The sequence below is a fragment of the Etheostoma cragini genome, chromosome 8 (genome assembly GCF_013103735.1).
Source record: "Etheostoma cragini isolate CJK2018 chromosome 8, CSU_Ecrag_1.0, whole genome shotgun sequence".
Taxonomy (NCBI): domain Eukaryota; kingdom Metazoa; phylum Chordata; class Actinopteri; order Perciformes; family Percidae; genus Etheostoma; species Etheostoma cragini.
In genome coordinates this window covers 24,193,221-24,216,360 of record NC_048414.1, presented here as the reverse complement: position 1 = coordinate 24,216,360, position 23,140 = coordinate 24,193,221, and the positions used below count along the sequence as shown (strand labels likewise).

The 23,140-nt window shown below is 38.3% G+C and overlaps 1 protein-coding gene across 1 annotated transcript in view; it reads left to right on the top strand.

The window, feature by feature from the left end:
• The first annotated feature begins 1,232 nt into the window (after positions 1–1,232).
• The window catches only part of arntl1a (aryl hydrocarbon receptor nuclear translocator-like 1a), a 27,051-nt gene continuing 5,143 nt past the window's right edge, over positions 1,233–23,140 (top strand). Inside the window, exons 1-13 of the mRNA XM_034878373.1 lie at positions 1,233–1,368; positions 10,061–10,245; positions 10,964–11,027; positions 12,292–12,439; positions 12,745–12,765; positions 12,972–13,004; positions 14,690–14,719; positions 15,326–15,483; positions 16,289–16,368; positions 17,372–17,464; positions 18,139–18,256; positions 19,354–19,503; positions 21,774–22,020. Of these exons, the coding sequence (XP_034734264.1) occupies positions 10,982–11,027; positions 12,292–12,439; positions 12,745–12,765; positions 12,972–13,004; positions 14,690–14,719; positions 15,326–15,483; positions 16,289–16,368; positions 17,372–17,464; positions 18,139–18,256; positions 19,354–19,503; positions 21,774–22,020 (1,124 nt within the window). The 5' untranslated portion in view covers positions 1,233–1,368; positions 10,061–10,245; positions 10,964–10,981. The remainder of the gene's footprint in view (positions 1,369–10,060; positions 10,246–10,963; positions 11,028–12,291; positions 12,440–12,744; positions 12,766–12,971; positions 13,005–14,689; positions 14,720–15,325; positions 15,484–16,288; positions 16,369–17,371; positions 17,465–18,138; positions 18,257–19,353; positions 19,504–21,773; positions 22,021–23,140) is intronic.

Sequence of the window (23,140 nt, the reverse complement as noted above, 5' to 3'; positions counted from 1 at the left end):
GGGATGATGACATAGAAAAAACACACTCTGAAGGGCACCTAGTTAAAATAACAATAATATACAAGATACTGACTTTGCGCAGTAAGATAGTGTAACTATATATACACTCTAACGGTCAAAAGTTTGGGGTCACTTACAAATTTCCATTTCACTCCATTATAGACAGGATACCAGCTGATCTGGGTGGGTGGCTGATCTTTAATGCAATATCTACATTTCCCATTATCAGCAACCATTCATCCAATGTTCCAAAGGCACATTTTGTTTACTAATCTGATATTATTTTAAAAAACTAACTAAGAAAATATGAAACAACCCTTTTGCAATTATGTAAGCACATAACGTAATCTAGAAACTGCTGCCCTGGTTAAAAAAAAGAAGGCAACTGATCTCAGCTGGGATTCTGTCTATAATGGAGTCCAATGGAAATTTGTGAGTGACCCCAAACTTTTGACCGGTAGTGTGTGTATATATATATATATATATATATATATATATATATATATATATATATATACGTGTGTATATATATATACACGTATATATATATATCAACATAAGCAATGTCATTGATAACCAGTATGTGTTCTCAGATCCAGCCACACAAATGACAAAGTAAAACATAAAGTTGCAGAAATTGCAACCTTCATAGTTTCAACATAAATTATGTTATGTTATAGATTTATTGTTGGAAAACATCCAAAAAGCATACAACACAATAAAAGGAAGACTACAAACACACACAAAAACAGCCGGTTTTCCCACTGGTTGCCTCGCACAGAACAGTATGATGATGGAATATTTCTAAATGAAAAATAATAACATAAAATAATAACATAATTAAGGGAAGAGAAATAAACCAATGTGTCAAATTACAGTATGTGGGTATGGGTAAGCGTGCGTGTACGCCTATCACTCGCTACCACAACATGACTCGAAAAGTAAATACACACAAGTGTATAAAACCCCAACAAACACACACACACACACACACACACACGCACACACGCAGACACACACACACACACACACAAACACACACACACACACACACACACACACACACACAGACACACACATAAACCCCGTAAAAGTAACCTCCGCATTCCGTTCAACAATAGCTGTCATTGGTCAACTAGCACGTTCATCATAGTTCCCAGCCTGAACTTTTGTCTGATTGGCTAGAGGGGCACCTACGACGGTAGCACCAACGCCATTGGTTAAAAAACTAGGTTAGTGGTCCGACAGGCATGACGGTGAAGAGAAACTGGGTCACCGATCGAAAATCGTTTATGTCACAGTTCTGTGGGTTGCTATTACATATTACCGGTGGCTTTCAATGGATAGGCCAATCTCATTGGACCTACCGTAAGTATAAAATGATAACAAGCTTACAGGTTATCGAAATTTCATCTCGTTGACGTTGCTGGGTTTTAATAATGGATGTGTCGATGTGTTCCCAGCGTTATGGTCATGTCAATGTGGTTTTCTAGAGCAGGAGGAGCGACGTTAGCTCGCTGGCCATGTCTTGACAGTTCCTTAGCTAGCAGTATTGCTAATATTGCTCAACCAACGGGATTAAATGCTGTTATGGATAACAGGTGGGGAAACCGCTCCAAATATGCCAGACTATCTTTAACCGTTGTCCGCAACTAGCGGGACTCAAAGGAAGCTCGTGCATAGGTAGGTGCTTGTTAAATGTTAACTAAACTTGACCTGAACGCGAGCGACTTAGTGTACAGTGCTCATTAAGGCTATCATGCTAGCAATGTAAACAGGCCTTGGTGAGTATCTGGCTCACGGTTTCCTCAGCAGCATCCATCCTGCTGCGATAACATCTATGTCATTATTGCGAATACAGTACATGTGATTTCAACCCAGAAAGGGAACTTTGTTTTTTTTTTAAACATCAGGCACATATTTGTGTATAAATATATTGATACAGTATTAGCAGTGGAAGTGTGTCGACCGCTCGGTTTCGCTGTAGCCGCAGTCTCGCCAAACGCAGATCATGATAGGCTTTGGGATTTGGATACATTGTGTACCATTGTGTGATCTGCAGCAGAGCATCCCAAACTTGGACACAGGGATAACCATTTGGATGGTTCCAGGAGGTCTTCAACAGGATGAGGAATAGTTGCGTATCTTAATTTTCTGAGTCATAGTAATCAGTATGTTCCCCACAGATTGGCTTTTGGTTTGAAAAATCTTTTTCCAATGGGGGGTTCTGTTGTGGATTCATTGGGATCGTTGATGTGAAAATGCTGGCAAATGTTGATTGAGTCCAGAGTAAACAGTGGCTTTTATGTTTAAGCTTATGTTGAGATATTTTAGTTGCCTTTTTATAGATTTTTAAAGGTGCAACTTGTGTTTTGCAACCAACTTGCAACAATCAATATTCATTCTCAAAATCTACATCAACATCAGTGTTATTAGTAGTTCATAATTAACTTTTTCATGACTGTAGAGACATCCAGTGTGAACTTAAGACTTGGACTGACAAGTGCCATTGTTGCTCATCGAGAGTAAGCAACTTAAACTAGTTCTTATCTCTATTGATAGATGTTGCCATGAAGGCATTTTGTTAACAGAAGTTTGTTGTGATTATCAGGGCCCTGCTTAACCACCCTGTGGATCATGAAGACAGAATGACAAAAGAGTCATTTCTGTAAAGATACGGACTGTTCTATGAAGTTTAGAATTAAAAAAAAAAAATTATATTAAAAACAAATACTGGTAAGGGGATATGTGAGGAAAAGGGATGTTGTATCAGTATGTGGTATCCTGCTGTGGTGTATCTAAGAGTTTTGTTCATGATGTTGATAACAAGTTGATGTTGGACTACCCTAGAACCTGGGTGATTTTTGTTACGTAACTAAAAGTATGTGCTTATTCCCTTTCTCTCATCTGACTCCTGACACTTTTGCCCCTCTACCTCAGCCCTTTCTATTTCCTTGCCCCAACCTCTCCTGATTCCCCTCACCCTATGGCCTTACCCCTTAAAATATCCAGTGCAAGGGCAGATCTCCAAACAGTATTAACGGTGAATTAGGAAGGATGTGTTGACATTTCTATATATCTTAACATTCAGTTCTCACAATTCAGTTTTAAGTTACTGGGACAGAGATCCGGGTACTTGAAGGATGAAGGACGAGCAAATTGAGGGCAGATTGATAGACAATATTTCTCATGGTTAAGGATCCTTCTTTGATAGGACAGGGCCTTCCACGTCTGGTCCTTCAGAGGCTAGGCCAGGCTCCTCCGTTGCATTTGGAGAACACGTAAATGGAACAGGCTAACAAGTGCACATCAGATAACAATAAAATACATTTTCATGTATATATGTCTCATGTTTGCTCGTCATTGATAATGTTTCACCTTAACTTCCGCGCTGCATTCCAAAGCAGTGGACAAAATGGTTGTGGAACTGTGCTGTTCAGATTTTTTGTTGAGATGGAGAAGGTGAATCATCGTCAGTCTGCTTTCAGGAGGAGAATATTCTTTTGGCAACTTTGCCTGTTGGTAAGTAACATTACCAACATTAATAGGCTATGATGTAAGCAATAGTCGTTATCTCTTATTTATCCCTTGTCAATAATTTAAAAACTCATGAGAGTTCATGTTTGAGGTTGTCATAACACTTACTGGTAAGGAGAATTGCATTATTTATGTTAGTTACATTATGCTTTCAGTAGCCAACAGTTTACATTAACCTGTAATTTACGGCATACATGTAAATTACATGTCCAGTAGCTTTAAATGCAGTGCAAAATATGATCAGCAACTACAACAAGGTAAACGCTACCAGCTAATGAGTTACCACATGATATGCAGTAAATGCAAGTGAGAAATGTTAACTATACCTGTAGACACACAAGCTTCAAACAACATATGAAAAGTCATAATAACAACACCATTGATAAACACCCACTAACACAGAAAAGGTAGGTGTTAAATGGTCAACAGTTGTCAGTTAAGACCATGATGAATAAACTACACCTCTACACAGTTAAACAAAGTACCTTCATGTTACAGTATGCTTACATAAACTTGTGAGACAAGTGCAATCTTACCAGGACAGGTTAGATAACTACTGGACTAACATAAAGCTGTCTAATCTTACCAGGACAGGTTAGATAACTACGGGACTAACCTAAAGCTTTCTCCTTCTTTCTGCAGACTGGAAGCAATACCATCATTGGCAGCTGAGGCTAATTGCCTGACGTTTGAATAAATGTTATAATGAAGAGACACGTATTGGTAATGTCTTGTATACTTTAAGAGTTATTAAAACAGGTAGCATCTGAATATAATTATTCAGTTAGAAGATTCCTCTAGGTCATAATTTGATGGAAAAATAGACATTGGAAAGACATAGACATTGGAAGACAGTTTATATTATATAAACACCTAAAAGCGTAGACAGACAAAGCAGTTAATTGAATGCATTTATTTTTTGAATGCCAGTCTCTAATATAGAAAATCTATTCAACATCTCTCTTTGGCCTCTGTCTCCCTGCTGTCTTGTCTTTTGCTTACCCTCTCCTCCTCCTCCTCATCTCTCCCTTCAGGTGATGCTAGTGCAGTGCTTGTTCCTGGTTTGTCCTCTTGGATCGGGGCAATCAGACTGGTTCAGACTGCCCTAATTCCTCATCCATGTAGACAAACCAGGGCCAACTTGCTGCTGTGGCTTCCATCCTCAGGGACCGCCTCCCTTTGTTCTTTAGTCCTTGTTAAAAGACAGCAAAGACAAGAAAAAGATTACTACCATTATCAATGCTTCAACGTAACGTAACAGAACATTTTTACATGGGAAACTACTCATACATTTACCTTTCATGTAACTTTGCTAGTCTAGTAAATCAGTGACAGCTTTATCTACAGTTCTTAGCTACAACTGATAAACACACACATTTTTAAATCTCTGTTAACGTTACGCATATACAATAACGGCATCTTAAAAGAGATGAAAATTCCACCGGACATTAAACTTTACAAACACAAATGGTACAAAAGACAGCAAACGAGCCTAATTTTAAATGATAGGTACAGTTAGCATAACGTTAGCCCGTGGTGTAGCTACCTTATTAGTAATAGAAATTTGTACCAGCATTAAGCGTTTAGCTTTACATTGATGTAACACATTAACAGTGATAATAAATATATGGCAAAAAAAAGATACTTACATGTAAATGATTATTACGCCGTCAGCGATGCTGCTCTACTTATTTTTTTAACAAGCCGGCAAAGCCGTGCACATAGGATTGTGGTTGATTTGAGAGCGCAAAATCTGCAATCTGTGCTCGATGGCTCTTCTTTTGTCCTTCAAGTACCCTGATGGCTGTCATGACAGTAACTTGAGTTTGAATTTTGTGAACTGAATTTGATTTATGAGAACTGAATGTGAAGATGTATAGAGAGTTGAATTGTCATTGATGATCAAATTTTATTGGACTTCAGTTCCAAACAAATAAATTCATTTTCATATTATACTATTCAGATTCAGTTTTTCATTGCTATGATTCAAATTAAACAATACAATTGTGATTCAAATTCAGTCTTTCAGTGCAATTACTCAAGTTTAGCATTTCAAATTCCAATAGAAATTATTCAAATTCAGTTTCTGGTGGCACATATTTTAGCCCATAGAGACCGACCACTCGACTTTGACAAGTGTTAACTTCCTTGAAGGCGGGTACTCTGTTGAAGTTTAAAACTATTGCAATATTCTGCGATATATTGCAATTTATAACCTTTTTCCCCAACTTCAAATTTTTCCCAATTTCAAATGATATCTCCAAAAGGAAACTTTGTCAACATCTGTTTTATCTAAAAAGAAACATTTCTCTGTTCATATCACTTCGATTTTATTGCTGCAAAATTGGATTGTCAAGCAGACAAACTGAACAACACATATATAATAAAAGATCGATACGTGGCGCCTGTGTACTGCCACTGAAAATATTGTGATACTATGCTGTTTTGATTTCCCCCCCAACCCTATTATGTACTGTCTGGTAGGACCAGGCTAACAAAGGGGGAGACAACAAGAACTATTGGCTTAGCATCACTAGCGTTAGCCTTAGCTAACTCTTTCATTACTAGCTGGAAAATCAAACTTTTCCAGAACCCCATGGGGGATGAGGGCGCAACATCATGGCCGCCAACAAAACTCAGCAAAGATTGTTCTTGCTTGGGCTTTAACTTCTGGTCAGTCAGCAGCGTTGCCATGAAGGACCGCTTTTACAGAACTCACCGAAGGTTACAGAACCTCAACGTCATCGTTCTCAACCACTCCCTCTGTTTGATGATTGGACCAGTAAATTTTTTAAGAGAAAACCCGCAATTATACCGCAGTATACTGAAGGAAAATGAAAATTGAGCAGAAGTATGTAGGTCGGTCTGTACCTACGGTGTAGATTTAACACATAGCCATAAATAAAGCTTACATTTCCCAACATTATTCACATTTACTGTAATTCTACATAATGACAATTTTCCCTAATTAACCATAACCTATATATCTAATAGGCCACTGTGCCAATCTAATAATATTATTATTAACAATATTGCTTGTTTGTGGTGGTAGGCAAAATGCTGTGATCGCTCTTCACCATCCGTGGCTCTGAAGTGTGTGTCACTAATACTTACTTGGTTGTGTGCGTGGTGTCATGATGTGTAAGCACATGAAATTTAGTTGGTTTTGTGTGGTTCGAGGGGTTGCCTGTCATGGGTTTGGCACCCCAAACCTTTATAATTTTCCGCTGGCGTGCACACCAAGCCTGTATGAGGATGCGAATATTTGTAAAGTGGATTTGCGTTTTCCTTAACCCTTGTGTTGTCTCCCCGTTAACCATGAAAAAAACAAACGTTTTTGTAAATTTTTACACATTATTAATGCTTTTTCTGACATTTATGTATTTTTTCAAAAAAATAATTATATTTTAAATGTTGACATTTTCAGCGCTTATTTTGACCGACCATTTTTTGTGACTTTTTTTATTTTACTTTTTTCTTTTAACTGAAAACGGGTCAGATGTTATAAAAAAATGTAAATACACGTTGCAGCAACGCAGATCGCAACAACCGTGATTGGTCTGCTTGGTTGTGGCTCGGTAGTGTCACCTTCCCCCCCTACCAATTTACGGGTTCTCCTTCTCCATGAATATGTAATCAAGGGGTTAACGTTTCCTGCTACAGCTTTAAGATGTGGGCAAAAGCACAGGGGAGACACTTTGTTTCTCCCACAATCCCTCTAGAGTTGGTACTTGCTCCAAAACTAATCCCCTTCACTTTCTCACTCGCTCTACTACGCACTCTTAAAGAGATATGCTTGAACTACGCAGACACCAGCGCACAAGTATAAACCTCAGGCCACTTACATAGGCAACATTGAAAGCTCTGCGTAGAGCCCATGCAGAAGCAAAAATCCAGCTTGAATCTTTTTTTTGCATATTAAGTGAAAGGCCAAACATAGAAAACAAAGATACATACCTACTTACTTACTTACCTACCTACATACGTATGCAGGTGGGAAGAGTTTATGGAAATCAAGAGTACTACCAATTACTAATTGTTGTGATTGCAACATTGCAAATTCCTGGATGGATGGATGGATGAATGAACAAGTTGAAGGAGCATCAGCTGTGTGCCTGATTTATCAAAAAGCAGAATGTGGCTGTAGGTACACACTATTAGCTGCATTATCAGCTGTTTTTGCCGGTCCCGCAGGGCTTCTTCAGGTGTTTCAAGCCTGGAAAAGGTTGTTTGCAAGCATTTTCATATTAGCTGCCAGTCTTTGTTTATTAAATGACCCAATGACGGTTGAGTGTCTTGAGCAGGGATTTTAGAGACAGCTTTTCCACTGTATTGAAAGACACTATCTCTTCGACAATGAATGTTGTGACTGCTTCAGTACTCCTTCCATCTGTCACTGTATTTTGTGCCTTTGATGGATTGTTTTGTGCCTTTGATGGATAGCTGTGATGTAGAAGCCCAGACAGTCCCACTTTTTGCTGTAGGGTCCATCTGTGCAACAATGGGGGCATGTTATTTCCGCAGGTGGGCTTGCAAGTTTGTTTGTATTACCACCTTTTGTCATGATTTTGTTCCTGCAATGTTTGCACAGTGTTTACAGCTATTATAAACACAGAAAGTAGAGTGAGCCAAACTAGCATTACTATATGTGTGTCCACTATGCCCGCGTTGATTATGTTTATACCACCACTTTGGGCTGTGATATTATTTCTGCAAAGTTTTGAAAAAGTAATAGTTTATTGATCTCACAACATCACCCTCCCTATTCCCAACATTTTAGAATTTTGGAATAAATCTTGTCCCACCTCTTCAAAACTATTTCCATCACTGGTCAGGGTGGTGTATGTGATTTGGGACATTGGGGAACTAAATGGCTGCCTTGATGTTTCATCAGTAAGGCTTGCTGGCTGCTTCCTGACTATCTGAGTGGGTGTAGAACAGGGAAACAAAGCTGAATGGCTTGCTGACTCACTGACAAAGTAGAAGTAGGTGGTGGATGGAAATTGAGGCTAGCTGGTTTTGAGACCATAGAGACTGGCTGACCCAGTTTCCACTCCCGCACCAGTTCCTTTCAGTGTTCAATCATGACATAGTGGTTTCCCACCCTCTAGCCCAGAGCCTTGTCCCAGCCTGGCTCACCAAGCTTGTCGTGACCTAGAACTCTGTGTGCTTACTTCAAAGTGCTTCTTGAGCCTTGCATTTTGTTGTTACTGTACACTAAACATTTAGATAGATTTTTTTCAGAGCCTTAATAGAATTCAGTCATGGTTTTCTATAAGGTTCAGTCGGACATTATTAAGAATGCAAGATTGTGTATTTAAGATTATCTATTTATTTAACTGATCAGGTAGCCTCTTGTTTGTCTGAATAGCGAATTGTTGGATACACCTAATGTTGTTGGTGGCGCTACTACTACTTCTACTCCTACTATGTTGTGATCTACATACACACAATAACACTCCAGAAGAATACAGACACATTTTCATATTTAAATTAGTTAAGTATGACTCTTATTTGAGTAACCCAAAATTTACACCAGAAGCCACAATTCAGTGGAGTGTAACAGCTACAGAATTGTCAGTCTTTCCAATTGATTGATTGTTCTCCCCACCTCCAACCTAAACAGTGATTGTCTAATCATAGTTTTATAACCATAACTAGGCACGGCAGCTGCCCAGCTCTTTTTTTTCATCATGTTGGGTTAGTGTACATGGGCTTAAGGCTGTGCACGATATGTTGTTTCAGCATCAACATTGCAATCTGAGCATGCATAATAGTCAGAGGACGTGTGATGTCACATCTGGCAAATTAACTTAAACACGTAATGCTGAACTTGCACATTTCTCATTTTCTATGACTAATCCAGTGTTTCCCATTAAATAGCTACAGAGTGGGTAGGCCCATAACAGTTGCATCATGGACAGGAAATATTTGTCCACCTTTCTACGGGTGGGGGTCTGTGCAGTTGTCCAAGGGGAACTTTTCAAACTGAATCTAGCGGAAAACATGCCGGACAGACGACAATAGGTGGCGGTAATGCTCTGCCCGGCTGCAATTTACCATTTAACAAACAAAGAAAAAGAGTAATGTCCAGTCACTGCATAACATCCATGCACGATTTTAGCAACATTACCTGTTGAAATGTACGCATTACACAAGTGAGTACGTAGTGTACACAGTGCACTAAATATAAGTGTACTCACTAAAGTATCCAAATTGAGACCCACTGTAACACTGCCATGTCTCATCTCCTCACCCTAAAAAAGCACATGGCCTTTCTAGTAAACAAACACAACATTCTCAGTTTTAAACTCTGTCTTTAAAAACAAACATATTTTATGTCAATCCAATTGCCATATTGATTATTGCTAATGGAGTACAAGTTGATTTTAGCATAGCTTGCTGTTGGCATTGCTTGCTGTTGCCAGAATGTTTCATAATATCCCTAGTTTTGTTTGCGTTTTTATATTTGTGAAAGATTTAGATTTGCACTTGACTTACTTTTTTCTTCGTCTCTATCCAAGGGTAGACAGGTTTCACCAGCTACTTAAGGCTCAGGATCAGATCGGGGCAGACTGATCACATCAAACCGGATGAAACTAGGTCGGGCTGAATCAAACCAGACAGACCAGAGCAGAACGGAGCAGACCAGACTGATCGAGACTATACCCGGCCCGTCCACGAGGCCTGTTACAGTTTCCTATCCAGGTAACTGAAGCACCTCTGTTACGTGTGTATGCTGCTCCCACTCATATTTCTGAGAGGTGAATTTGAACCAAGCCTACTGATCTTATGCATCAGTCGGACTTAACTGCCAGGAAGTTGAATGCATAAACAGAAAATTACAGAGATTTTTGGTACTTATTCATCCTACTGTCTACTCCCAATTTAAGGGCTCAGGGCATTTTTATACCTGAAAGGGACTTTATTGGCATGGGAAACAAGTTTTAAATTGCCAAACGTTAACCTTTACTGATTGCTTTGTTTCCGACCGTGGTCCAAAACTAGGGGGAGACTTGTTTCTGCCAGGGTTGACGTTATACAATAAATGATGTTGGGGTTAAAATTCCATTTCTGGTGAGCAAATGAATGAGCCTATGGAATGGGAACACACATGACACATCACTATGACTTGTGTCTGTCATGTAATTGATATAGTATGATCTAAATCTCCTTGGAAAATATTAACTGCAGTTAATAACAGTAATTAACATGCAGTTACTGAGAAAATAGTGGTTTCCTGTTCATTCTGCCTCCACATCTGACCTAGATTCCATGATGTTTACCGCATGTTTCAAGGTCAAATAAACTGTGTTTGTATTTACTTTCAGTGTTTTGATTTTGAAGTTTTTTGGCAGTTGCAGAATAACTCCTTTCCTGCTAGGACTGAGTTAATTGTAAATGTGATGTTTTTGTGTGTTCACAGTTGTGGGCTCCAGAGTGGATGGAAGGAGATGATTTTAACACTGAGGCTGTGATGAACATCTGTGGTGAGTGTGACTTCTTCTTCTGCAATTAAACTCTCCCTGTTAAAGCAGCAAATGTGTTTGACCCATCCTTAGGAATATGCTCTGAAACTCGCTTTACTGTGGATATATTTTTTTTCACAGAGGTCGCTTTGATCTTGTCTTTTAACTTTAATGGGGAATTCTTGTCAGCCATTTCTGCTGTCAGTATAGATACCATGGATAATAATATTAATAATACAATTATTATATAAATTATATATTTATAAATACATTTTACCATGGCTAACATCATGTTTTTAGTAATTTAGTTGGTAGTTACATATTTGAACACACACCCATTACAATTAACAGCCCCACATTTTAAATGCTGAATTGCTTGTTAATCTGGCTCACTTATGCATGCCATATTTAACCTTTATGTGGTCCTCAGGGCCATATTTGACCCATTTTCAAAAAGCTCTATATTAGAAATGTGGGTTTCTTTCAACCAAATTGTCAATAAAATAATGGGCATGCTTCCATGCAACTCTCTTCACAAGAAAGAAATGATCAGTCCACTACTATCATTAAAATGTGTGTTTAATCAATTTTATAGCATTTAAAGAAACTTATTGATAAAATAACGTTTAAAAGCTTCAAAATGTCAAAAACAATAACAAAAATGTCAAAAGTGCAGAAAAATCAACAAAGACATTGGAAAAGGTGAGGAAGAACTTCGGGAAAAGAGACAAAACGTTAAAAAATAGTGACACAAATGTCGGAAAAAGCTTCAAAAACAATGAAAAACAACCAACCAAAACATCAAGAAAAGCTCATGAAAATAATTGGCAAAGACTTCAGGAAAGGTGACAAAAACTTAAACAGGGAAAAGCAACAAAAGTGAATTACGGTTTCAATTTAAAATGTTGACGCAGAAAAACAAAAAGTTGCATAGTCAATGGGAAGAGAACACAAGGGTTAAGAGTGACTGTCATTTCTATGTTTACATTTTCTTCTGTGACATGCGTTTTAATCATACATGGAAACGTTTATATTTCCTTTATCTGTTGACATGGGAGCTTGTGAACTTCTTGTTTTGGGCCATATTATAGAAAGCGTGTTTTCTAACAATATCCCACAGATCTATTTATTTTATTTTCACTCCTACAAGTTTTACTTGTCAACCGTGAAAATACAATTGTATGTTATTAGGAGACAGCCCAAAAATGTCTTACCTACTCCATTCAGACAAGTCGGTTAGGCATGGTTACCCTGAATTAAAGAGATTTTTGTCTTTGCTCTACAGATGACCTGATGGCAGACCAAAGGATGGACATATCGTCTACAATGACTGACTTCATGTCTCCGGGGTCCACTGACCTCATCTCCAGCTCCATCAGCACTCCTAGCATGGACTACACCCGCAAGAGGAAGGGCAGCACTACCGATTACCAGTAAGAACACCAGGAAGTAAAGAAAGAAAGAAGGAAAGACAAAATGGATAAGGAAGGCTGGAAAGACATAATGACAAGTAAAAGAAAATGAAACAAACAAAAAAAAGGCAAGGTGGAAAGAAAGACCGGGGGAAGTAGGAGACCGGGAAAGCAGTTGGGAAATTAAACAAAGAAAGAGAAAGAAATTTGAACTTTTAAATGCTGACAATCAGTTGTTTTTTCTACACTGTAAATAATCACATACTATTGTTCACAATACTGCGAAAGAATAAAAAAATTATTAATGCATTTGTATCTCTTTGCAGAATTGATGGGTTCTCATTTGAGTAAGTTCAAACATGACTCAATGTTAATAGATTTAGCACAAAGATCTGAAATAGTAATCACCCACAATTGATTTTGCAACATGAAATAATGAATAGACTGACCCCAGTAAACCCCTTATGCCTTAAATATTTCAAAAGTAATTTGGTTAATTTGATGTTCTCTTATGTTCTTTTTGAAACTTTTGCCTCCTGTCTCTTCTCCTTAGTGACATGGACCCAGACAAAGATAAACTGGGAAGGTAAGAGGCCATCATTATCATGGTAATATATTTAAGCATTGCTGTAAATGCTGTAGTTTCATCATTCCTGTCATTGAAAATATCCAGTTTCACTTTGAAATTAGCTTAAAGGGTTGGTTCACCCAAATCATAATCAACATATTTTCTCACTCATCATTAGTGATATACCGTATTGGTCTAAATGTAAGATTTCTTTTTTTCTCCTGGAAGAACAAGTGAGATTGTCTTATGTTTAAGGTCTAGACTCTTTATGTTAATAAACCCACAACAACAGATGTTGCAAACAACACAAAACGAGTAAAACGCGTGTTGCCCTCCCAACTGATGCGAGTCACCTCCCAGCTAGCTAGTGCCAGGGCCTGAAACATGGAGAGACACAGCGATCGTCTTAAACAATTTCTCAGCTGGACTCAAGCCAGCTAATGTGTGCGCTACAAAAAAGTTGAGTAGAGTCGAGGCGAGTCGAGTAGATACCGTGCAGTGGATAAGGCACGTCACCTGTTCCAACAGCCAATAGGGAAGTCAGCTAATAAAGTCAGCTATAAACTATAGAAATGATCCATAATCCGGGTTTTATTCAATGTGTTTTTATTAGAATTTGTTCATGATTTCTTTGTAAAACAAGATTTAGTCTTCAAAAAGTATTTTTTTTTTTTTAATTAGTCTTGAAAGGGGAGGGGGGGTTGTCTTATATTCGGACCAATACGATATGTCCAAGTGGAGCGTTTTGGTTTTATTTGTCCAAAATCCATTTCTTGAAATGTCTTATGGCACACCTATACAATGAAGGTGAATGGGACATGGACAAATTACATTTAAAGATTTCAACAGCAACATCTGAACATTTCTTTTCCTTTCACATACATTATTGTCAACAGTTTTCTTTTGATATGCTCTGTTCTGTCTGATGGGAACGGGCCTGAAGACTACTAATACAAACAGAGTTGTTCATAAGTAGCATATATGAGTAACCTGTGACATCAACCCGTTTTTACGTTATTTAGGTATTTTCTTAGGAACAAACAAAATGCTCAAATGGTCAAGGACTGTCAAACAAGATTCGTTCAAGTTGTCTGCGTTCCTCCAAAGGAGGAAAAATCTTGTTGATTCAAGCAATATATGTATATAAATTAGGTGTTTGAAAATGTCCATTTGCTGTTGCCGTATCAGTTCAGTATCATGTGTGTTACTGGCTTATTAATTTAATGAGAATTTTTTTTTTTTTAAGGGTTATAGCAAAGTAATGTGTAACTTTTAAAATTCAGTGGTGCCATCGCAGATTCTCCTTTTGTGGCACACACACATGATGCAGTCACTGTAGATAACCTTTTTGCAATTTAGGAATGCCTGTCCTGGTACTGTTCTGCAGTGACCCGATGTTGACAGCTGTAGTTATATTTTTGGACACTGCTTTTGCCTGCTGATTTCCAACAGCAGGACTTCAAGCTTTGCACTGTGAAGTATTTATTTTTTTGTGAATAATTTTTTACTGCAAATAGAGTGAACCATGTAACCTTATTATTTGTATAAGACACATTTATGAGGATTTAAAATGTATTAAGAGAAATTTGGTGAATCTGACTTGAAGGACTCAAGCAACAAAAGACCTTAAAGCTTCTTCCCTCTAAAAAATTCACTTTTTTGCCAATTTCCCCTCTCTAATATATCTTTGTTTGTCTTTCCAGTGACCAACAGGGCAGGATTAAGAATGCCAGGTATAAAAACTCCTTTACATTCTCTCTCTCATTCCCCCCTTCTTCTAATCTTTCTTGCATGCAATAAATGTCCTTTTGTCTGATTGGAAACAGAGAGTGCTTTGTGGACGTTGATAATGAGAAACTTTATACATTGAAGTGTATGGATCCAAACATTATATTCAAGTAAGGGACTGTAGGAGCGTACATGATGGCTAATGATAAGCTCTCTTTATGTTGCTTTGAAAGTACCATCTTTAGTAGCAGCTAGTGATGACGGAACAGAAAAGTTGGATAGACCTTTGGATCTTCTTACAGTCCTGAAAGATAGACATAACACCAAAGCATTTTATCTGTCATCTTTAGAGAGCAGCGTGTTCTTAGCGTTGATTCATCGTCATGTTAGACAAGAATGGGAGGATAATTTGCATTGAAAGAATGCAGCCCATTGAAGGATAACTTGCCTTATCTTGCACTTCTGTTGCATGCAGCCTCAGTATTTTTTCTTTTATACTAATCCAAAATGATTTTCTTTTCTTTTGGATTTATGCTGGACAGATTGGAAAAAAGGAGAACAGTCGGTGTAAGATCACTATCTGTTAATGTCTTATACTTCTCTTTCTACAGAGAGGCTCACAGCCAGATTGAGAAGCGTCGCAGGGACAAGATGAACAGCTTCATCGACGAGCTGGCATCATTGGTGCCCACCTGTAACGCCATGTCCCGCAAACTTGACAAGCTGACGGTCCTGCGCATGGCTGTCCAGCACATGAAGACACTCCGAGGTTAGTAAATTGCTTGGGATGCCTCAATTTATGAGGGTTTAAAATATGCTATGGTTGGTCCTGCCTTAATATAACACTGCCAACATACTATATTCGTACTGTATTCATGTACTGTACACAGCTGTCAAAAGAGCCACTAGGGAAATGTCTGCTTAAGAATTGCAACAATATTAACAGCTCTTTGGCACAGCTTAATGTATCTAATGATGAATGGGAAAATAAAGGTGCTTCACATAGAGATTGGATCAGAGATTGAACTGCACAGATAGTCAGTTCATTTTTTTGTTGACTGACAAAAATAAGATTAAAAAAAGCTCTGGCAAAGCACACAATATTGGTACTGAGGTATTTCTTAAAGTAGTCTGCTATTATAAAAACGTTTTTACCACATCATAAGGCCAGTAAGGGAGTCAATTTAGGCCTAGCTGGCTTGCAATACACTGGCCGAAGTAGCTTGTTATCACCTTTGAGCAGCAAAGAAGGTGTAGGATTGCTTCTTTTTTTTCTTTTTTTAAAGGAATAAAGGAAGACAGTTGGTTACAAAAGCCAGAGACTTCGGCAGCTAAGCAAATAATAAATGATTCACTTGTTACAGATCAACAATCATGTTGACCATCTAAATATATATAAAAAGCCATTATATTTTTTGGTAAAACTGTCTGTTTGCTAGAATTTGGGATTGTACATGGAAAAATAGCTACTTTAACTTTCACTTAAGAACGCCCACAAACTGTGTGAGCTGTTACAGTGTGTGCTTTTTTCAGTCTGAATAGCTACATGTGTGAGTGTTTTGTTCACTGTTTAGGTGCAGCCAACCCCTACACAGAGGCCAACTACAAGCCTTCCTTCCTCTCAGATGATGAACTGAAGCACTTGATATTAAGGGTGAGTGCAGTTCAAATGATTAGGCATCCAATAAAGTGTCAACTAAGTCTAGAAAAAATGCGTAACGTAATTGGGGGCGGGGTTAAACTCTTGATTCTCTGCAATGTGTTGTGATGATGGTGGTGAACTAATGGCTGAACACTAATGATGATTTATCGCTTACAAGCACTTCGGGATTTGGGGGATACAAAGCCCGGCCTCAGTAAAACTAGCCAATGTAAAATCAAATAAACAAGGTAAACTTCCAACACTGGTGAAGGATTTATGTAGCAGAGCTCAAATATACTATAACTACTATACTATATTAACTGACGAATAGGATCAACGGTCCAGGATTGAAGATTTAGATTTAGCGTTTAAAAAACTACATTACAATTCAACTAAAAATACTAATGATACAGATGGATATTTACACATAGATGATTTCTCTGGGTGTAGTTACTGTCTCTCAGATAGGCTGTACATTAATAATTACAGGTTTTATCAGTTTTCATTACAGTCAAATACTCACCTGAGTGATACAAGCCAGGTCTGATTTGTGTCCCCACTGATGGGCTTTCATAGCTGCAACATTACTTTAGGTACTGTAACCTAGTAACCTATTAAATATGAAATTAAAAATAACTGACAATAGGAAAATAGCACAACATGGTCACCTTACAACTACCAAATAGAGGTAAAATTACTGACAAAAATAATGAAAGCTTAAATTGTGTATTTAATATAACATGCAAGAGGGCTATGTTATAGTAGTACAGTACTTAATTCACCATGCAGTCTGCATGGTACTCTGTTTATTATTATTTTCCTCCTCTGTTGCTAGTCTTGTCCACTAATTATGGTACTTAAAAATTCAAGCAGCTAAATCATACTGTTTATCCTAATATTGGAACAAAGTAGAGAGTTTTAAAGAATTCATTTTTTGTCTTTTCTAAAAAGAAAATTAAGTTGTGGAATACTCCATATTTATTCCAGTTTTATTTTTGTTTGTTTGATAATGCAGGCTGCTGATGGTTTCCTTTTTGTGGTTGGGTGCGACCGCGGAAAGATCCTCTTTGTTTCCGAATCAGTCTACAAGATCCTCAACTACAGCCAGGTAAGGAGGAATTTGTGAATTCGAGAAAAAGGGTTGTCCATTTATTGCTTGTTACTCAAATAGATATTGTTGATAATATGTTTAGTTATCTTAAGTAATTGTTAAGCCTCTTAGCCTTAAAGAACTTATATTATGTGTCATACTTGAAACTTTTTCTATCCTTTGTCACGTCAGTCAGAGTTACACAGGACCCCATAGTGTTGACCTTTTTATTTGGCAGAAAATTTGACTACTCCACAGAGGATACCGGGATGGGAGATGGCTTATTGTTTTTTCTTTAAACCAATCACAACAACAGCTATCTGTCTCAATCTACCATGCAGAGATAGTCCTCATAAATCCACCTAATTTAAATTTCCAACACAAAGAAAACGGAAGGAAACAGAAAATACATGCATCGGCGGAATTTCCTGCAGCACCGGAGCAATCCCAGAAGTGGAACGTCAGGCTATAGACCAATTTGTATATAAAATAATTAAATTGCCATGCAATTCCCCAGAAAAGCTCCCATATATGTTGTAACATAGTATTTATCACAGCGCTGACTTTAGAGAAGTTAATGTCGTTTATTTAATTAGTAGTAGATGTTTTTGGTAGTTCTGTCCTTGTCCATGTTGTTATGTTCCTTTCCTCTATTCCCTTTGTCACTCATATATTCCATCTTCTGCGTCCAGAATGACCTGATAGGTCAGAGCCTGTTTGACTACCTACACCCCAAGGACATTGCCAAGGTCAAAGAGCAGCTGTCCTCTTCTGATACGGCCCCACGAGAGAGACTCATTGATGCTAAAAGTAAGTCCAAACACACATTTTATATTGTGTAGCATTGAAATCTAGTTAATGTCAATCTCCTGTGTATTCCACCCTTCCACTCTGAGTTTACATCTTAATCTGTTGTGTCCTCGCGGTACCAAGCAAAACTGTAGCTGTCAGCAATCTCAAGGCTGCCTTATGTCCCAATAAAATAATATTTGTTGTGATACAGCACCTGGTTGTATTGTCTACTTGTTGAGCTAGTGACAACACTTTGAGCGTTTGCCTGTTTCAAACAGGCTGCATTTCTTGGATCCCAGTATTTTTTTCTCCACAACTTTATCTAAATATAAGCACAGTTATATCAGGTGCTGATTTTGAGGATTTGTTTTTGTATATTATAATTTTATTATAATATTAACTATGCAAATGATCAACAACATACCTAAGTAAAATAAATAAATAGCCAAAGCTATACCTCTTCTGTTTTGTTGTAACAAACTACTGTTGAAAACAATACGGAACTGATTCGACCCCGTCTCCACCGCTTCCACCTGCAGGTTGTCAAGTGTTTGTCTGCCTGGTATGTTCTTGGAGGCCGATTTATTTAAATGTGTCACGTAGCTCTCCACAAGCAGAAAAAAGAAGAGCTTAAAACGCAACTTGCGGTGTGATCTTTTGATCTAGACAGGAAGGATAACTCTGGGAGTTGGAAGGGGTGTGTTGCAATTCTGCCTTCTCACATCACACCACACAATTGTGGACCTGAGTGTCGCGCTTTCGGTTTTTTATCGCATATCGTTACAGCCCTACTAGTAATACTTGAACACATTTTCTTAATGGAAAAACTAAGACTGCATGGATACAAATGGCTGAAATGGGCATCAATCAAGACTTAAAATAGAGGCACTGAAAATAGAAAGAATAACTGAATTTGCTACAGGAGTTTCAGACTGAGTGATGTTATAAGAATATATTTAGAGTTCTGAGAATTATAAAAAAATGTCAGCTTCCACATTAAAGACGACAATGCAATAATGTTTTAAAAGCGTCTGCACTGAACATTAAAAACAATTATGTTGAAGAAAAAGCAACCTGTTGTTATGATAACTATTTTCATGTTTGTGCAATTGCAGCTGGTCTTCCAGTGAAGACAGACATCACCCCTGGTCCATCTAGACTCTGTTCTGGAGCCAGAAGGTCATTTTTCTGCAGGATGAAGTGCAACAGGCCCTCTGTCAAAGTAGAGGATAAAGACTTTCCCTCCACCTGTTCTAAGAAAAAAGGTACGGTACGGTTTGTTCTTCTAAAATTGGAATTATTTCATCCACTATCTTACTCTTCCCCTAACCTGTAAGGCTGCCTCCCTTGTAGAGGAAGCTTTGTGCTACTCAAAGCATCTCCCCATTTCGGATCAGTTTTCATCTTTGAGGGACAATCAAGGGCTCTTCTCTACATTCAGCCTTTACCTGATGTACTTTTTTTAACCCGCACCCTATTTTCCTATGTTTTTTTTATCTATGTGACTGATGGAAACAACAAACAAATCTTTAACTTGGTCCAGTATTAAGCGAGAATGCTGCAGTCGGCAGCAGCGAAACAAGCTGAAATGTAAATTAATAGGGCCATTGTTCATCTTGCATTTACCTTCACAAAAGTGCTCATTTTACAACTGACAGGCTCAGATTAATATTCTGAGTGTGTCTGAAGCGTTTTTTGAAAGGGTTCAGACGACAGAAGCCCGCTGTGCACTCTCACACGTCATCACACATCAATGGTCGGTTTCACCATCCTGCCTTTCCATTAGAGGCAACGGGAGCATGGCCACTTTAATGTCAAACCCTTTATTTATGCCAAAAGTTTTCACAAGCTCTTTTCGGTCAAGGTAGTTTTCACTCGAGGGGTTTTTCCCTCTGAAGCGGAGGATCAGAAAAACACAGCTGCTGTTTGTACACTACAGAGAGTGCTCCCAAGACATGGCGCTTTCAAAGCAGCATCTGTCTCACTTGCTGTGCGAAGCTTCACCCAGGCCTATAGCACGGACGTAGCGGAGCCCCCTCAGGGCGTCTGACATTCCACGAGAGTGCCCTTTTTAAGAGCACGACAATAGCCGACATCTGAACAGCAGCTTCCTGGACATCCCCATGTCCGGTCATCCGTTTCTATCATTGTGATATGTCCGAGTCCTCCCTGACTGTTTTTTTTTTTTTTTTTCTGCTGTCTCCATCCCTCCTGTACTGGATTGTTAAGAGGAATGCAAGTGTTCTGCAGTTACTAATCATGATTGAATCATGGGCCTTATAATCAGTATTAGGCCTATTCATAATCATGACAAGCTTTTATCAGAATACAAATATTATTTGATGCATTGACTTGCTGTGCATATAAGAAGAGGGATTAGACTATGTTCTGCTTGTGGACCCTATTGCAGGTAGCATTGACTACATCAAAAAAGCCTATAAAAAAACAGAATGATAGTTACTTTATTGTAACTCCAGATTCTATGAGTATAAGCATATAAGATGCGGGCCACCTGCTTGGCTGAAGAAAAATGCTGATGTTCAATGACAATTCTGCACCCCTGATATACAGTATCTGCGGACGTAATAAAGGCCCTCCCCAAGGTAAAAGGCGCAAGTGCCTACTTTCAACCAATATAGTCCCAAGTAAATATCTGCCTAGGAAATCTTCTAGTCTTAATCTGCAGTGCTATTTGTACTCGTTGTGAATATGCAGGCCAAAATAAGTAATTAGGTTTTGTTTTTGATGGGTTGCTTTTACTGACAACATGCTAACCGGCAACATAGGAGTCTATACGCTAAGCTAAGCTAGCGTTGGCGCTTCCGGACTAAGACAGAATTGCGTTTGCCCGCCTACGTAAATATTGTTGTGATGGTGAGTAACCTTATTTTAACAATCGGTGGCCTCTTCCTTTAAAACTGCGGTGGTAATGTCAACGTAAATGAATAATGCCTGCATTCAATACTGGATTCAAATGTTTACTTACAAGTGAAGAGTGAAAGAGGCATTATCAGCACAATGTACTTACAGTACATGTACTCTACATGTGTTTCTGCTTTAATCATTCCCTGGTTGCAATGACAGTGCACAGGCTCTGAGAGCATATATGCAGAAGACTTGGAAATGCTGACCAAATAAGAGCATACCAGTTTTTTTTCTAGGATGGTGGTTTAAAGAGACAGATGCTAAAACGGTCCGTTTCAGACAGCAGACAGATATTAGTATATTTAGACAGACAGTTTTTTTACATTAAAGCATGTAAACATGTTATAATAGAAACCCTAAATACAAGTATAAACCTGAAAATGAGCATGTTATGGGATCTTTAAAGTTTTGTTTCACATGTGTAGTTCAAAAAGAATGTTATTATTTCATCTGTTTTTAATCATTAATGGAAATGTCTCAGCATATTTACTCTTCAAGACGGCATTCAAAATCCTAAATAGGTTTTTGCAATCCGGTTTTGTTACAGTTCCAAATATGGTCAGCCCATCCCTCTAACAGTGTCTCTTCCTAACTCTTCCCATCTTTACAGCGGACCGTAAGAGCTTCTGCACTATTCACAGCACGGGATACCTAAAGAGCTGGCCGCCCACCAAGATGGGTCTCGACGAGGACAACGAGCCCGACAATGAGGGCTGCAACCTGAGCTGCCTGGTAGCCATAGGCCGCCTGCACCCCCACATTGTCCCCCAACCCAGTCTGGCAGACATTAGGGTAAAGCCCACAGAGTACGTCTCACGGCACGCCATCGATGGCAAATTTGTCTTCGTTGACCAGAGGTGAGATGCAAGAAAGTGTCGGAAAACATTCAGCAGGGTTGATCTAACATAAAGTTCAACTTTTTCAACATATTGTATTTGAACTTGAATATTTTATACATGTTTTTGTGTGTGTAGTGCGAAGGGGCTACGACTTAGATTTCATGGCACAGCGCTGTGTTGAACAAAAAAAACACAGTTGAGACACAGTATACATATGAAAAATGCGAATGATTTTCTATACAGTGTGGGTTATGGCACATTATGTGAATCTATAAAAAAAATGTAATAATAACTTATAACAATAACTTATTTCACTAGTAAATTTCTGGTAAACAACAAATCAACCACCAGATAGAAAAAGAGTATTTTACGATAACTTAATAACTTTTTTATAATTTATTGTCACGCTGCAGCCTGTCCTCTGCTCTGTGCAGGTGCTGAGCTCCTCCAACTATGCTTTTTACTAGTGCAATAAAATCTTTGTGAATCTGTAATCTGAGTAAATATTTTGCTCAACAAGCATAAATGTCAACACTTTGCCTGCATTCCCTTACTGCGCTCCTTATGGAAATAGATAGGCAGACAAGCGCTGCAATGCACTTATGGTTTATACTCAATTAGCATAGTTGTAACTTTATCAAGGAAAAACTATACCTGACGTTACCTGATACATCATACATCTGATCTATCCACAGTCTCATCCAATAGTGGATGGAAAGGCATGTGTATAAACATATATGGCATGTGTATAAACATTTACACGCACTAGCTCGGCTAATAACATATTGTTACAGACAAGCTAAAACAAGAATCTATCTGTATATGTCAAACTGTTTAGCATAGTTCGCCACATATCTTAAAATTAGGCAAATTCAAAACTTAGCTGCTGGATGAGACAGCTGCAGGGAATCAGAGCAGCAGAGAACCGAGGACTGGAGGAAGGATGATACTGACTGCTCTCAGTGTTCATTCTTTCTAATCAGAACTCATTATGTTGATTTCAAAAATTATATTAAAGGTATTGCATTTTACATTAGTTTCCAGTGAGACATTATTGAGTTGAAGACTGTGTGTGTGTGTGTGTGTGTGTGTGTGTGTGTGTGTGTGTGTGTGTGTGTGTGTGTGTGTGTGTGTGTGT